Genomic DNA, 18,372 nt, shown 5'->3' with positions numbered 1-18,372 from the left:
AAAATAAAGGTGTTTCCGTAAGGAAGTACAAAAGAATTGGGTAATCCCATTTATCATCAACTGTGACTGAAAGACTAAGAGTTTAGAAAAGAGTAAAGTAAGAGTAAAGAGAATTAGCAGCATCCATTAGGTATGGCTCAAGAGTTCATGCACTAAATTTTTGGCATCTTTCACTATCTCTCGTGCCGAGCTTATTACCTTATCAAAACACACTGATTTCTCATTTTTCAAATGCTCCAACACAGCGCCGCTATGAAGAGAGTCTTTTGTCTACCGTCGAATGGAGCCGCTGTCCAAGATAAGACTTGTTGCCACCAATTGAAAAATGTCTCTTCTTCTCTTATCCATATGTATATGCATGTGGTTTAAGAGATTTTTTTTAAATAAATAAAATAAATATTTTATTTATCAAAATAAATAATTTGTAGTATTTTTACGAAAATTCATCACATCTTTTATATCGTTTACAATATAAACGAAATGATAATGTACGTATTTAGTTTATACGGTAAACAAAATAAGACAGTAAACAAGTGACGTGTATATTTCGTTTTACAGTGTGAACGAAATACGTAGGGATGGCAACGGGGTGGGTAGGGGCGGGTTTTTGCTCTACCCGACCCCGCCCCGCCCTACAAATAACCCGCATGAAACCCGCCCCGCCCTACTCGCGGGTAGTAAAATGCTAAACCCTAACCCGCTCCTGCGGGTACCCGCCCCGCCCCTACCCGCCCCTATAATTATTAAATCTAACAAATAAAATAAAATTTTAAAAATTATATAACCACCATTTACATACATAACATAAATTAAAGTAAAAATTTATATATGATATAATATTATTAATTATTTTACTAATTATTTTATAGATGTTACATATATTATATATTAAAAATATATATATTTATATATATATATATATATATATATATATATATATATATATATATATATATTATATATACCGGGGCGGGTAGGGGCGGGTTTAACCTAAACCCGACCCCGCCCCGCCCCGCTCAAACCCGCCCCGAGCGGGTAGGGGTGGGTGGGTACCCGCGGGTTCGGGTAGTGTTGCCACCCCTAGAAATACGTGCATTATTATTTTGTTTACACGGTAAACAAAATAACTGTATTATTATAAAAAGATTACGATTAAAATAATATCAATTTAATTTTTATTAATCTAATTTTTAAAAGTTATTTCTTAAAATTGCTACCCTACATATTTAAAACTAGTAATTTGAAATTCTCCATTTCAAATCAATACATTATTATTTTAAAATTGATCTATTTGAATTAGTACTCAAGAATAGTATATAAAAACAAACTGCATTGCATTGATTTAAATTTGAAATAAGGTTGTACGAGGGATGAAAAGTTACGTTGTAAAAATGGAAATATCGAGTACGTGATGGAATATTAGGAATAAGTTATGTATTCAGATTCCATAATGAGAGAAGGGATGGAAAGTTAAATGTTCTGGTTCATGATGAGAAGAAACGCGGTTATTTCTCCCACTTTTTTTCTGTTTTATCTATTCTATCAATTTCAGGATTCTTTTAATATAATAATTGTCTATGTCTGATATTCTCTCACATACTCAACGATTTAATTCCTGGGTTTCTTTTCATCATAGAACCTGAACATGTACAATTTTATTTTATTTTCTATAAATTTAAATCAATCCAATTTGATTCTTTATGTACTCTTTGTGAGTATTAATTCAAATGGGTTAGTTTTTAAGAAAATAATGCACTCATTTCAAATAGACAATTTTAAATCACTAATTTTAAATAGGTAGGATAACAGTTTTAAGATATAACTTTTAAAAATTAGATTAATTTAAAAATAAAGATTATATTAATATTGTTTTAATCATATTTTTTTTATAATACACTTATTTAATTTATAGTGTAAACGAAATAATAATACACGTATTAACATTGTAAACGAAATATACACGTCAACTATTTACTGCCTTATTTCATTTATACGGTAAACAAAACAAAAGATGTGATGAATTTCCGCAAAAAAATTACAAATTATTTATTTTGGTAAATAAAGTATTTATTTAAAAAAAATCCATGATTTCAGATCAAACTTACTAAGAACTCGTGAAAAGCGGATTATTTCAAGTGTGTGTATTCTACAAGATCATGTATATATAACATGTAGATGTGTATAAATAAATTGTAGATTTTTATAACTATTTTTGCAAAGTATATTATATTTGTGCTTGGAAGCTAGTCGTGTTGTATTTGATTTAATGATCGTATTCGTATAATTATAATCAAATATTATATCTCGTTATAAGCTTATATAATAAGTTTTTATTCAAAAAGAGTGTTACATTTATGGTATCAGATCTTCGATTTTAGAATATATATATTAAGTCTTTACCATTCTCACGACGTAATCTTTATCATATATTTTTTTTTTCAAAGATAAATGTTATTTTATTACTATAAAATAAAGGTGTTTCTATAAGGAAGTACAAAAGAATTGGGTAATCTCATTTATCATCAACTGTGACTGAAAGATTAAGAGCTTAGAAAAGAGTAAATTAAGAGTAAAGAGAATTAGCAGCATCCATTAGGTATGGTTCACGAGTTCATGCACTAATCTGTTGGCTTCTTTCACTATCTCTGGTGCCGAGCTTATTACCTTCTCAAAAACACACTAATTTCTCGCCTTCCAAGTACTCCAACACAACGCCGCTATAAAGAGGGTCTTTTGTCTACCGTCGAATGGAGCCGCTGCCCAAGATAAGACTTGTTGCCACCAATTGAAAAAGTTCTCTTCTTCTATCATCCATATGTATATGCATGTGGTTTAAAGGATTTTTTTAAATAAATAAAATAAATATTTTATTTATCAAAATAAATAATTTGTAGTATTTTTTCGAAAATTCATCACATCTTTTATATCGTTTACAATATAAACGAAATGATAATGTACGTATTTAGTTTATACGGTAAACGAAATAAGGCAGTAAACAAGTGACGTGTATATTTCGTTTTATAGTGTGAACGAAATATGTGCATTATTATTTTGTTTACACGGTAAACAAAATAACTGTATTATTATAAAAAAAATTTACGATTAAAACAATATCAACTTAATTTTTATTTATCTAATTTTTAAAAGTTATATCTTAAAATTGCTACCCTACATATTTAAAACTAGTAATTTGAAATTCTCCATTTCAAATCAATACATTATTTTTTTAAAACCGATCTATTTGAATTAGTACTCAAGAATAGTATATAAAAACAAGTTGCATTGCATTGATTTAAATTTGAAATAAGGTTGTACGAGGGATGAAAAGTTACGTTGTAAAAATGGAAACATCGAGTACGTGAGAGAATATTAAGAATGATAAGTTATGTATTCAGATTCCATAATGAGAGAAGGGATGGAAAGTTAAATGTTCTGGTTCATGATGAGAAGAAACGCGGTTATTTCTCCCACTTTTTTTTTTTCTGTTTTATCTATTCTATCAACTTCAGGATTCTTTTAATATAATAATTGTCTATGTCTGATATTCTCTCACATACTCAACGATTTAATTCCTGGGTTTCTTTTCATCATGGAGCCTGAACATGTACAATTTTATTTTATTTTCTTTAAATTTAAATCAATCCAATTTGATTTTTTTATGTTCTCTTTGCGAGTATTAATTCAAATGGGTTAGTTTTTAAGAAAATAATGCACTCATTTTAAATAGACAATTTTAAATCACTAATTTTAAATAGGTAGGGTAACAGTTTTAAGATATAACTTTTAAAAATTAGATTAATTTAAAAATAAAGATTATATTAATATTGTTTTAATCATATTTTTTTTATAATACACTTATTTAATTTACAGTGTAAACAAAATAATAATACACGTATTAACATTGTAAACAAAATATACACGTCAACTATTTACTACCTTATTTCGTTTATACGGTAAACAAAACAAAAGATGTGATGGATTTCCATAAAAAAACTACAAATTATTTATTTTGGTAAATAAAGTATTTATTTAAAAAAAATCCATGGTTTCAGATCAAACTCACTAAGAACTCGTGGAAAGCGGATTATTTCAAGTGTGTGTATTCTACAAGATCGTGTATATATAACTTGTAGTTGTGTATAAATAACTTGTAGATTTTTATAACTATTTTTGCAAAGTATATTATATTTGTGCTTGGAAGCTAGACGTGTTGTATTTGATTTAATGATCGTATTTGTATAATTATAATCAAATATTATATCTCGTTATAAGCTTATATAATAAGTTTTTATTCAGAAAGAGTGTTACATTATGGTATCAGATCTTCGATTTTAGAATATATATATAAAAGAAGTATTTGAGTTTTTAAAACTTAAGTCTTTACCATTCTCACGATGTAATATTTATCATATATTTTTTTCCAAAGATAAATGTTATTTTATTAATATAAAATAAAGGTGTTTCCATAAGGAAGTACAAAAGAATTGGGTAATCCCATTTATCATCAACTGTGACTAAAAGATTAAGAGCTTAGAAAAGAGTAAAGTAAGAGTAAAGAGAATTAGCAGCATCCATCAGGTATGGCTCACGAGTTCATGGACTAAACTGTTGGCTTCTTTCACTATCTCTGGTGCCGGGCTTATTACCTTCTCAAAAACACACTGATTCCTCGCTTTCCAAGTGCTCCAACACAGCGCCGCTATGAAGAGGGTCTTTTGTCTACCGTCGAATGGAGCCGCTGCCCAAGATAAGGCATGTTGCCACCAATTGAAAAAGGTCTCTTCTTCTCTCATCCATAGGTCAGGGGTTATTAAGTTTAGGCTCCAGATTATTGAAGACAGGGGGCATTGAAACAAAGCATAAGAAATTGATTCAGCCTTCAACATGCATCTTGGACAAGTGGCAGGGGTGGATGCGAACCGGCTATGAACTTGTTGTAACACCGGAAGCTTTTCATGAAGACTCTTCCATAGAAAAATCTTAATTTTATGAGGTAATTTCAATTCCCAAATGCTATTCCATACTTTGTTGTTCTGTATGTTCTGGGGCCTCAATGAATTAGGAGAATGAAAGAATCCATAAGCAATTTTGTATCCTGACCTAACTTCATATATACCAGATTTTATCCAGCACCAATTAACTTCATCCTCCTCCTCTGTTGGTTTGATTGAAAAAAAATTATTGCATATATCAACTGAAAAAATTGACTCAATCAGATTTCTGTTCCAGCTTCTATCAGGATTTAGTAACGCACTAACGTAATACACTTGCAGATTTGGCTGGATTGTGAGTGCATTTTGAGGGACATTAAAGGGCACTGGTGGTGGGAGCCAAGGGTCATGAAAGATGCGGACATGAGTACCAGAGCCTATTTTCCATAACAAGCCTTTCTCGATCACCTTGCGCCCTTCAAGAACACTTCTCCAGCCCCACGACGGTATGCTTCTTATATCTGCATGTAGAAAATCTGTATATCTGAAATATTTAGCCTTGAGCATTCTTGATAGAGTAGAATTACGGTATTTCATTAGACGCCAACATTGCTTGCCCAATAAGGCCAAATTTTGTGCCCTTAGGTCCTTGATCCCCAGCCCTCCATCTTTTTTCGATTTCGTCATTGTGTCCCATTTAATCCAAACCATTCTTCATTCTATGCCTTTTTGACCCCACCAAAATTGCAAGAGCATGCTATGAATCTCAGTCAACAGCGTGTCTAGAAGCTTGAAACAAGAGAGTGTATAAATAGGAATCGCCTCACCCACCGCTCTCAATAGCGTGTTCTGCCACCTGATGACAATAGACTTCTTTTCCAACCCATAATCCTCTTCTGAACTTTATCCTTGATAGCTCCAAAGGTTGCTTTCTTTGATTTTTGGACTATGGAGGACAGCCCCAGGTATTTGTCTTGTACTCCGATATGTTCAATATTTAGTGTCTGAGCAATTGCTAGTCTTGTGTTCTGAGGTGTGTTGTGACTGAAAAAGATGGCCGACTTATTCAAATTGACTTTTTGCCCACTGAAACCCTCATAGATCTCTAGCAATTCTAGAATACTTTGGCTTGTATTAGGTGCTCTCTTGCAAAAAAGGATTGAATCATCAGTAAACAAAATGTGATTAACTGTTTGGCATCTTCGATTAACTTGAACTCCTTGAATTAATCTGTTTTGCTCTGCCTTGTGTAGCAAGAAGGAAAGTCCTTCTGCACAAAAAAGAAAGAGATATGGAGATAGGGGGTCACCCTGTCGGATGCCCCTATTTGGCCTAAAATAGCCAAAAGGTTGACCTTCCACAACAACAGAGTAAGAAACAGTCGTTACCAATTCCTTAGTCCAGTTAATCATTTAGCATCAAAGCCCAGCTTATTCATAATATACCATAAGAAATGCCATTCAACCCTATCATAAGCCTTGCTCATGTCTAGTTTAATAGCTATCTCATGCTCTTCCCCACTTCTCTTATTTTTCAAATAGTGCATACATTCGTGGGCAATTAGAATATTATCTGAAATAAGTCTACCTTTGAGAAACGCACTCTGATTTGGGCTTATAATTTTATTCATAATACCTTGTAATCGGTGCACCATAATTTTAGAAATAATTTTATACATAACTGAAGACAAACTAATCGGTCGTACCTGAGTCATGTCACTGGCATCTGGCACCTTTGAAATCAAACAAATTTGAGTATGATTGAAGCTTTTTAGAATTCTTCCACTGTGAAAGAAACTTCTCACTGCCTTAAAAATGTCACCTCCAATTATATCCCAGAAAAAGTGAAAAAACTTAGCTGTAAACCCGTCATCACCAGGAGCACTCTGAGCATGAACACTAAATGTAGCTCTTTTGACCTCATCCATAGTTACCGGCCTTTGGAGCCTGCGGTTCATGAAAGCTGTAACCTTAGGCTCCAAATCCTCTAAGTATGGATTCGGATCAGCCGAACAAGAAGAAGTAAAAATATCGCAAAAGTAGTCTTCAGCTACCTTTGCAATATCCTCCGATTTCGATGCAATCTCATTGTCCCTCTCTACTAATCTCCAAATTTTGTTCCTTCGCACCCTTGATTGAAATTTCTTGTGAAAGAATCTAGTGTTCTAATCTCCTTCTTTTAGCCACTTGACTCTAGATTTTTCTCGCCAATAGCTCTCTTCTTTCAAATATGCCAGCTCCAACTTCTCCTCCAAACTGGTAACCTCCTCTCCCCCCCATTGATTCCAGCCACCCGCAACTCCTCTAGTTTAGCTTGAAGGTCCTCAATTTCTTTCCGGGAGTTTGCTTTGTGAGTTTTCTGCCATTGAACTAGTCTATGTCTACAATCTTTCAACTTTTGGGCCAAGGAGAACATAGCCAAGCCTACAACTTCCATTCTCCACACTTCACTGACAATTCTCTTGACATCCTCTTCTCTACACTAATGTTTCTGGTATTTAAAATGCCTTTTACTATGCCAGGATTGAGGTTCGGTTTCCATCAAGATTGGAGCATGATCCGAGCCTGACTCTGTGAGCCTGTGCACCACTGCATTCGGAAACTTCAGCTTCCATCCCATCTTAACTAAATAGTGGTCAAGCCTCTCCTTCCCCAAATCCTCTCCTTGTCTTCGATTTGTCCACGTGAAAGGGCATCCCACCATTCCAATATCCACTAATTCGTTACTGTCAATAAAATTAGTGAATGTTGCAATGGTGGTTGCTGATTTTTGGCCTCCACCCTCCTTTTCCGCTTGGCTTGTTATAGCATTGAAATCGCCTGCTATTACCACTTTTCCTCCCAAGTGTTGGCTCATTGTTGTAAGCTCCTCAAACTATAAGGATCGAATTTGTTCCGAACAACTCAAATTGACACCAATGAACACCCATACCTCACTGCTTCCGACTTCCTTAATTTCGGCTGCCACAAAGAGTTCTCCACTGTTAATAATTTGAACATTGATGCTGTCCTTTCAAGCTAGCACAAGTCCTCCTGCCACTCCTGCCGAGTTAACAATATGCCAGTTTTCGTAGCCGCATACCCGAAGTTTTGCTTCCACCTATCGATTGGTTCTTTGCTTCACTTATAAACACAATCTCGGGGGAGTGGGATTTACAGATCCCTTTTAGGGTGTGAATTGTCAGGGGTCTCCCCAAACCTCGACAATTCCAAACTATAGTTCTCATGGCGCCTTGGGTGCCATTTATAGGCTGGCACCCTCCACCATCTGTTCAACTGCATTTTCATCCTATGTTCTTGCTTTCTTTGTAGATCTTTCAGCTATACCACTCATCAACCTTCTTTTGGATTCACTTTTAGTATCTGACCCTCCAGCACCTTGTCTTGCTAACCTTTTCCACTTCCTACCTTTCTCTGTGGTGAGACACTGCCCAATAGCGAATTGCATAAGCTGCCCTTCATCCTCCTTGGCATTGGATTGATGGTATGCGAAATTGTTACTCAGGTTGTGAATTATTGTTCGAAATTGATTCCCTGGCGATGGCACCAAAAACGGATGCACAGAACCATGGTCTAAACATATCTTCACAACTTCGCATAACTAACCAGCAAGTGCACTGGGTCGTCCAAGTAATAAACCTTACGTGAGTAAGGGTCAATCCCACGGAGATTGTTGGTATGAAGCAAGCTATGGTCACCTTGTAAATCTCAGTCAGGCGGATATAAAATAGTTATGGAGTTTTCGAAATTAATACTAAAATAAGGATAGAAATACTTATGTAAATCATTGGTGAGAATTTCAGATAAGCGTATGGAGATGCATTCATTCCTCTGAACCTCTGCTTTCCTACTGTCTTCATCCAATCTGTCTTACTCCTTTCTATGGCTGGCTTTATGTAAGGATGTCACCGGTGCCAATGGCTACTTTCAATCCTCTCGGGAAAATGGTCCTAATGCTCTGTCACAGCACGGCTAATCGTCTGGAGGCATCACCCTTGTCGTTGGTTGCATCCTATTCCTCTCTTGTGAAAATGGTCCGATGCGCTGTCACTGCATGGCTAATCATCTTGGAGGTTCTCGATCATACTAGAATAGAATTTACTATCCTTTTGCGTCTGTCACTACGCCCAGCACTCGCGAGTTTGGAGTTCGTCACAGTCATTCAATCCCAGAGTCCTACTCGGAATACCACGGACAAGGTTTAGACTTTCCGGACTCTCATGAATGCCGCCATCAATCTAGCTTATACCACGAAGATTCTGATTAAGAGATCTAAGAGATACTCATTCAATCTAATGTAGAACGGAAGTGGTTGTCAGGCACGCGTTCATAGGGAATGATGATGATTGTCACGTTCATCACATTCAGGTTGAAGTGCGAATGAATATCTTAGAAACTGAATAAGTTGAATTGAATAGAAAACAGTAGTACTTTGCATTAATCCTTGAGGAACAGCAGAGCTCCACACCTTAATCTATGGAGTGCAGAAACTCTACCATTGAAAATACATAAGTGATAATGGAGTTCATTGGTCTCGGCCCCAGAGGGGAACCGGAGTAACCAAGACTACTAATACAATGATAACAAATTCTATTTATAATAAACTAGTCACTAGGGTTTACAGAAGTAAGTAATTGATGCATAAATCCACTTCCGGGGCCCACTTGGTGTGTGCTTGGGCTGAGCTTGAAGTCTACACGTGGAGAGGTCATTCTTGGAGTTGAACGCCAGCTTTTGTGCCATTTTGGGCGTTGAACTCCACTTTGCAACTTGTTTCTGGCGCTGGACGCCAGAATTGGGCAGAGAGCTGGCGTTGAACGCCAGTTTGCGTCGTCTAAACTCGGGTAAAGTATGGACTATTATATATTGCTGGAAAGCTCTGTATGTCTACTTTCCAACGCAATTGGAAGCGCGCCATTTTGAGTTCCGTAGCTCCAGAAAATCCATTTTGAGTGCAGGGAGGTCAGAATCCAACAGCATCAGCAGTCCTTCTTCAACCTCTGAATCTGATTTTTGCTCAAGTCCCTCAATTTTAGCCAGAAAATACCTGAAATCACAGAAAAACACACAAACTCATAGTAAAGTCCAGAAATGTAATGAAAACATCCCTAAAAGTAACTAGATCCTACTAAAAACATACTAAAAACAATGCCAAAAAGCGTATAAATTATCCGCTCATCACAACACCAAACTTAAATTGTTGCTTGTCCCCAAGCAACTGAAAATCAAATAGGATAAAAAGAAAAGAATATACTATAAATTCCAAACTATCAATGAAACATAGCTTCAATCAGATGAGCGGGACTTGTAGCTTTTTGCCTCTTGAATAGTTCTGGCATCTCACTTTATCCATTGAGGTTCAGAATGATTGGCATCTATAGGAACTCAGAGTTCAGATAGTGTTATTGATTCTCCTAGTTCAGTATGATGATTCTTGAACACAACTATTTTATGAGTCTTGGCCGTGGCCCTAAGCACTTTGTTTTCCAGTATTACCACCGGATACATAAATGCCACAGACACATAATTGGGTGAACCTTTTCAGATTGTGACTCAGCTTTGCTAAAGTCCCCAATTAGAGGTGTCCAGGGTTCTTAAGCACACTCTTTTTTTGCTTTGGACCTTGACTTTAACCGCTCAGTCTCAAGTTTTCACTTGACACCTACACGCCACAAGCACATGGTTAGGGACAGCTTGGTTTAGCCGCTTAGACCAGGATTTTATTCTTGTAGGCCCTCTTATCCACTGATGCTCAAAGCCTTGAGATCCTCTTTATTTGCCCTTGCCTTTTGGTTTTAAGAGTTATTGGCTTTTTGCTCTTGCCTCTTGGTTTTAAGAGCTTTTGGCTTTTTCTGCTTGCTTTTTCTCTTTCTTTCTATTTTTTTTTTCGCCCTTTTTTTTCCTGCAAGCTTTGTTCTTTGCTGCTTTTTCTTGCTTCAAGAATCATTTTTATGATTTTTCAGATTATAGTCATCATTCTTTCAAGAGCCAACATATTTAACATTCTTAAACAACAACTTCAAAAGACATATGCACTGTTCAAGCATACATTCAGAAAACAAGAAGCATTGTCACCACATCAATATAATTAAACTAAGTTCAAGGATAAATTCAAAACTCATGTACTTCTTGTTCTTTTGAATTAAAACATTTTTCATTTAAGAGAGGTGATGGATTCATAGGACATTCATAACTTTAAGACAAAGTTACTAACTACTAATGATCATGTAATGAAGACACAAACATAGATAAGCACTTATCATAGAGAAAATGAAAAACAGAGAAAGTAAGAACAAGGAATGAGTCCACCTTAGTGATGGTAGCGTTTCCTTCTTGAGGAACCAATGATGTCCTTGAGCTCTTCTATGTCTCTTCCTTGTCTTTGTTGCTCCTCCCTCATTGCTTTTTGATCTTCTCTTATTTCATGAAGGATGATGGAGTGCTCTTGATGTTCCACCCTTAGTTGTCCCATGTTGGAACTTAATTCTCCTAGGGAGGTGTTGATTTGCTCCCAATAGTTTTGTGGAGGAAAATGCATATGAGGCATCTCCGGGATCTCATGGTGATGAGCTTCCTGCGCCTCTTGAGCTCCATGAATGGGCTCTCTTGCTTGCTCCATCTTTTTCTTAGTGATGGGCTTCTCTTCCTCAATGTGAATGTCTCCTTCTATGGAAGCTCCAGCTGAGTAACATAGATGGCAGATAAGATGAGGAAAAGCTAGCCTTGCCCCAGGAGAGGGCTTTTTGGCTATTTTGTAGAGTTCAAGGGAGATGACTTCATGAACCTCTACTTCTTCTCCAATCATGATGCTATGGATCATGATGGCCCGATCCACAGTAACTTCAGATCGGTTGCTAGTGGAGATGATGGAGCGTTGGATGAACTCCAACCATCCTCTAGCCACAGGCTTGAGGTCCAATCTTCTTAGTTGAACCGGCTTGCCTTTGGAGTCAATCTTCCATTGAGCTCCTTCCATACATATGTCCATGAGGACTTGGTCCAACCTTTGATTAAAGTTGACCCTTCTAGTGTAGGGGCGTTCATCTCCTTGCATCATAGGCAAGTTAAACGCCAACCTCACATTTTCTAGACTAAAATCCAAGTATTTCCCCCGAACCATTGTAACATAGTTCTTTGGATCCGGGTTCTTACTTTGATCATGGTTCTTGGTGATCCATGCATTGGCATAGAACTCTTGAACCATTAGGATGCCGACTTGTTGGATGGGATTTGTTAGAACTTCCCAACCTCTTCTTTGAATTTCATGTCGGATCTCCGGATACTCATTTCTTTTGAGTTTGAAAGGGACCTCGGGGATCACCTTCTTCTTGGCCACAACATCATAGAAGTGGTCTTGATGAGCTTTGGAGATGAATCTTTCCATCTCCCATGACTCGGAGGTGGAAGTTTTTGTCTCCCCTTTCCCTTTTCTAGAGGATTCTCCGGTCTTAGGTGCCATCAATGGTAATGGAAAAACAAAAAGCTTATGCTTTTACCACACCAAACTTAGAATATTGCTCGCCCTCGAGCAAGAAAATAAAGAATTAGATGAAGAAGAAGAAGAAAAGATGGAGAAGAGGGGGGAGGTGTGTTTCGGCCAAGAAGAGAAGAGAGGGTTGTGTTATGGGAAAATGAGGAAGAATGGAAGGCTTTATATAGGGAAGGGAGGGGGGGTTAAGGTTCGGCCATATGGGTGGGTTTGGGTGGGAAATTGATTTGAATTTTGAAGGTAGGTGGAGTTTATTGGGTAGGTTTATGGGGAAGAGTGGGTGGATGTGAGTGGTGAAGGGTTAATAGGAAAGAGAGATGGAGGTGATAGGTGAAGGATTTTGGGGAAGAGTGTTTATTGGGAATAGAGGATGATTGAGAAGAGAGAAGAGAGTGAGTGGAGGTAGGTGGGGATCCTGTGGGGTCCACAGATCCTGAGATGATCCTGTGGAGTCCACAGATCCTGAGGTGTTCAAGGATTTAAAACCTTGCACCAAATTAGGCATGTAAAATGCCCTTGCACACAACTCTGGGCGTTCAGCGCCAGGTTGGTGCCCATTTTGGGCGTTCAACGCCCATTTGTTGCCCATTTCTGGCGTTGAACGCCAGAACCATGCTTGTTCTGGGCGTTCAGCGCCAGCTCTTCTCCAGGGTGCAATTCTGGCGTTCAGCGCCCAGATACTGCCCATTTTGGGCGTTCAGCGCCCAGATACTGCCCATTTTGGGCGTTCAGCGCCAGAACCATGCTTTGTTCTGGTGTTGAACGCCAGACAGGTGCTTCCTCCAGGGTGTGATTTTTCTTCCGCTGTTTTTGATTCTGTTTCTAAATTTTTCGTTTATTTTGTGACTCCACATGATCATGAACCTAAGAAAACATGAAAGACAAAAATAAAATTAGATAAATAAACATTGGGTTGCCTCCCAACAAGCGCTTCTTTAATGTCAATAGCTTGACAGTGGGCTCTCATGGAGCCTCATAGATGTGCAAAGCTTTGTTGAGACCTCCCAATACCAAACTTAGAGTTTGGATATGGGGGTTTGACACCAAACTTAGAGTTTGGTTGTGGCCTCCCAACACCAAACTTAGAGTTTGACTGTGGGGGCTTTGGTTGACTCTGCTTTGAGAGAAGCTTTTTCTGCTTCCTCTCCATGGATGCAGAGAGAGATCCTTGAGTTGTAAACACAAGGTTGTCCTTATTTAATTGAAGGATCAATTCTCCTCTGTCCACATCAATCACAGCTCTTGCTGTGGCTAGGAAAGGTCTTCCTAGGATGATGGATTCATCCTCTTCCTTTCCAGTATCCAGGACTATGAAATCAGTAGGGATGTAAAGGCCTTCAACCTTTACTAACACGTCCTCTACTTGTCCATAAGCCTGTTTTCTTGAATTGTCTGCCATCTCTAATGAGATTTTAGCAGCTTGCACCCCATAGATTCCCATTTTCTCTATTACAGAGAGGGGCATGAGGTTTATTCCTGAACCAAGGTCACACAGAGCCTTAAAGATCATGGTGCCTATGGTACAAGGTATTATGAACTTTCCAGGATCCTGTCTCTTCTGAGGCAATGTCAGTTGATCCAGATCACTTAGTTCATTGGTGAACAAGGGAGGTTCATCTTCCCAAGTTTCAATACCAAATAATTTGGCATTTAGCTTCATGATTGCACCAAGGAACTTGGCAGCTTGCTCTTCAGTAACATCCTCATTCTCTTCAGAAGAGGAATACTCATCAGAGCTCATGAATGGCATAAGGAGGTTCAAAGGAATCTCTATGGTCTCTAGATGAGTCTCAGATTCCTTAGGTTCCTCAGAGGGAAGCTCCTTATTGATCACTGGACGTCCCAGGAGGTCTTCCTCCTTGGGATTCACGTCCTTCTCCTCTCTTGTGGGTTCAGCCATGGTAATTAATTCAATGGCCTTGCACTCTCCTTTTGGATTCTCTTCTGTATTGCTTGGGAGAGTACTAGGAGGGATTTCAGTGATCCTTTTACTCAGCTGGCCCACTTGTGCTTCCAAATTTTTAATGGAAGACCTTGTTTCATTCATGAAACTCACAGTGGCCTTAGATAGATCAGAGACTAAATTTGCTAAGCTAGATGAATTCTGCTCAGAATTCTCTGTTTGTTGCTGAGTGGATGATGGAAAAGGCTTGCTATTGCTAAACCTATTTCTTCCACCATTATTAAAGCCTTGTTGAGGCTTTTGATCCTTCCATGAAAGATTTGGGTGATTTCTCCATGATGGATTGTAGGTGTTTCCATATGGTTCACCCATGTATTTTAACTCTGCTATTGCAGGGTTCTCAGGATCATAAGCTTCTTCCTCAGAAGATGCCTCTTGAGTACTGTTGGATGCAGCTTGCATTCCATTCAGACTCTGAGAAATCATATTGACTTGCTGAGTCAATATTTTATTCTGAGCCAATATGGCATTCAGAGTATCAATTTCAAGAACTCCCTTCTTCATAGGCATCCCATTACTCACAGGATTCCTCTCAGAAGTGTACATAAACTGGTTATTAGCAACCATGTCAATGAGTTCTTGAGCTTCTGCAGGCGTTTTCTTTAGGTGAATGGATCCACCTGCAGAAGTATCCAATGACATCTTTGATAGCTCAGATAAACCATCATAGAATATATCCAGGATGGTCCATTCTGAAAGCATGTCAGAAGGACACTTTTTGGTCAGCTGCTTGTATCTTTCCCAAGCTTCATAGAGGGATTCACCTTCTTTCTGTCTGAAGGTTTGAACATCAGCTCTAAGCTTGCTCAGCTTTTGAGGAGGAAAGAACTTGGCTAAGAAAGCCGTGACCAGCTTATCCCAAGAGTTCAGGCTGTCTTTGGATTGAGAGTCCAACCATATTCTAGCTTTGTCTCTTACAGCAAAAGGGAAAAGCATGAGCCTGTAGACTTCAGGATCTACTCCATTAGTCTTAACAGTATCACAGATCTGCAAGAATTCAGTTAAGAACTGAAAAGGATCTTCAGATGGAAGTCCATGAAACTTGCAGTTCTGCTGCATCAGAGAAACTAGCTGAGGTTTCAGCTCAAAATTATTTGCTCCAATGGTAGGAATGGAGATGCTTCTTCCATATAAATTGGAATTAGGTGCAGTAAAGTCACCAAGCATTCTCCTTGCATTATTGTTGTTGGGTTCGGCTGCCATCTCCTTTACTTGTTCGAAATTTTCAATAAGGTTGTCTCTGGATTGTTGTAATTTAGCTTCTCTTAGTTTTCTCTTCAGAGTCCTTTCAGGTTCTGGATCAGCTTCAACAAGAATGCCTTTTTCTTTGTCCTTGCTCATAAGAAAGAGAAGAGAAAAAGAAAAGAAGAGGAATCCTCTATGTCACAGTAAAGAGGTTCCTTATTGTTAGTAGAAGAAGAAAAGGAATAGGGGTGAAGAAGAATGAAGAATCCAAACACCAAGGTGATGATAGGAGCAGAGATGTGAGATGAAGAGAAGTGTTAGTAGATGAATAAATAAATAGAAGGAGATGAGGGAGAAGGATTTTCGAAAATAATTTTTGAAAAAGAGTTAGTGATTTTCGAAAATAGTTTTTGAAAAAGGTTAGTAGTTTTTCGAAAATTCAAATAAAAAATAAAATAATTAGTCTAATTAAAAAGAAATTTTGAAAAAGAGGGAAGATATTTTCGAAAATTAGAGAGTTAGTTAGGTAGTTTTGAAAAAGGTAAGAAACAAACAAAGAGTTAGTTAGTTAGTTGAAACAAATTTTGAAAATCAATTTTGAAAAGATAAGAAGATAAGAAGTTAGAAAAGATATTTTGAAATCAAATTTTTGAAAAAGGTAAGATAAGAAGATATTTTTGAAAAGATATGATTGAAATTAGTTTTTGAAAAAGATTTGATTTTTAAAATCACAATTAATGACTTGATTCACAAAAAATCACAAGATATGATTCTAGAACTTAAAGTTTGAATCTTTCTTAACAAGCAAGTAACAAACTTGAAATTTTTGAATCAAAACATTAATTGATGATGTTATTTTCGAAAATTATGTGATAAAAATAGAAAAAGATTTTTTTTTTTGAAAAATGTTTTTAGAATTTTTGAAAATAACTAAGAAAAATGAAAAAGATTTGATTTTTGAAAAAGATTTTGAAAAAGATAAGATTTTCAAATTGAAAATTTGATTTGACTCATAAGAAACAACTTGATTTTAAAAATTTTTGAAAAAGTCAACTGAAATTTTCGAATTTGATGAGAAGAAAAAGGGAAGGATATTTTTTTTTATTTTTGAATTTTTAATGATGAGAGAGAAAAACACTAAAATGATGCAATGCATGAAATTTTTAGATCAAAACAATGAATGCATGCAAGAATACTATGAATGTTAGGATGAACACCAAGAACACTATGAAGATCATGATGAACATCAAGAACATATTTTTGAAAAATTTTTAATGCAAAGAAAACATGCAAGACACCAAACTTAGAATTCTTTAATGCTTAGACCCTAAGAATTCAAGAATGCATATGAAAAACATGAAAAGACACAAACCATGCAAATGCAAAGATCAAACAAGAAGACTTACCAAGAACAACTTGAAGATCATGAAGAACACTATGAATGCATGAAAATTTTTGAAAAAAAATGCAAGATGAGTATGCAATTGACACCAAACTTATAACATGACTCAAGACTCAAACAAGAAACACAAAAATATTTTTGATTTTTATGATTTTATGATTTTTTTTTGTATTTTCTTTTAATTTTTTCGAAAATCATTTTGAAAAAGAAAAATAAGGATTCCAAAATTTTTAATATGAATTCCACGAATCTTATGCTCTTTAGTCTAAAGCTCCAATCAAAGGGTCAGGCATGGCTTAATAGCTAGCCAAGCTTTAGTATGTAACTTAGACATGACACGCCTAACATGCCCTACAGGCATGGCTTTACAGCCAGTCAGGCTTCAACATGCTTTATGAAACACTAGAATTCATTCTTAAAAATTCTGAAGAAAAAATTTTTTTGAAAACATTTAAAAAATTTTTTTTTTTGAAAACAAAGGAGAAATTTTTGAAAGATTTTTTTGAAAAAAAATTTTTTTTGAAAACTTTTTGAAAAGAAAACAAAAAGAAAGTTACCCAATCTGAGCAACAAGATGAACCATCAATTGTCCAAACTCTAACAATCCCCGGCAATGGCGCCAAAAACTTGGTATGCGAAATTGTTACTCAGGTTGTGAATTATTGTTTGAAATTGATTCCCTGGCGATGGCACCAAAAACGGATGCACAGAACCATGGTCTAAACATATCTTCACAACTTCGCATAACTAACCAGCAAGTGCACTGGGTCGTCCAAGTAATAAACCTTACGTGAGTAAGGGTCGATCCCACGGAGATTGTTGGTATGAAGCAAGCTATAGTTACCTTGTAAATCTCAGTCAGGCGGATATAAAATAGTTATGGAGTTTTCGAAATTAATACTAAAATAAGGATAGAAATACTTATGTAAATCATTGGTGAGAATTTCAGATAAGCGTATGGAGATGCATTCATTCCTCTGAACCTCTGCTTTCCTGCTGTCTTCATCCAATCCGTCTTACTCCTTTCTATGGCTGGCTTTATGTAAGGATGTCACCGGTGCCAATGGCTACTTTCAATCCTCTCGGGAAAATGGTCCAAATGCTCTGTCACAGCACGGCTAATTGTCTGGAGGCATCACCCTTATTGTTGGTTGCATCCTATTCCTCTCTTGTGAAAATGGTCCGATGCGCTGTCACTGCATGGCTAATCATCTTGGAGGTTCTCGATCATACTGGAATAGAATTTACTATCCTTTTGCGTCTGTCACTACGCCTAGCACTCGCGAGTTTGGAGTTCGTCACAGTCATTCAATCCCAGAGTCCTACTCGGAATACCACGGACAAGGTTTAGACTTTCCGGACTCTCATGAATGCCGCCATCAATCTAGCTTATACCACAAAGA

At 36.8% G+C, this 18,372-nt stretch overlaps 1 protein-coding gene and 1 non-coding gene across 2 annotated transcripts; one reads left to right on the top strand and one right to left on the bottom strand.

The window, feature by feature from the left end:
* Positions 1-5,767: 5,767 nt before the first annotated feature.
* On the bottom strand, positions 5,768-7,787 carry LOC112742820 (uncharacterized). Its single transcript, XM_025792058.1, has 3 exons — positions 7,438-7,787; positions 6,637-7,060; positions 5,768-6,076 (listed from the first exon to the last, which is right to left on the bottom strand). The coding sequence occupies exons 1-3, from the start codon at positions 7,785-7,787 to the stop codon at positions 5,768-5,770; spliced, it is 1,083 nt and encodes a 360-aa protein (XP_025647843.1).
* Positions 7,788-15,078: 7,291 nt separating this feature from the next.
* LOC112745704 (small nucleolar RNA R71) lies at positions 15,079-15,186 on the top strand. The gene has a single exon (XR_003173618.1). It is a non-coding gene; the product is annotated as a small nucleolar RNA R71 (small nucleolar RNA).
* Positions 15,187-18,372: the final 3,186 nt, after the last annotated feature.

This window comes from Arachis hypogaea, chromosome 14 (genome assembly GCF_003086295.3).
Source record: "Arachis hypogaea cultivar Tifrunner chromosome 14, arahy.Tifrunner.gnm2.J5K5, whole genome shotgun sequence".
Lineage (NCBI taxonomy): Eukaryota > Viridiplantae > Streptophyta > Magnoliopsida > Fabales > Fabaceae > Arachis > Arachis hypogaea.
This window is presented reverse-complemented; position numbering and strand designations above follow the sequence as displayed.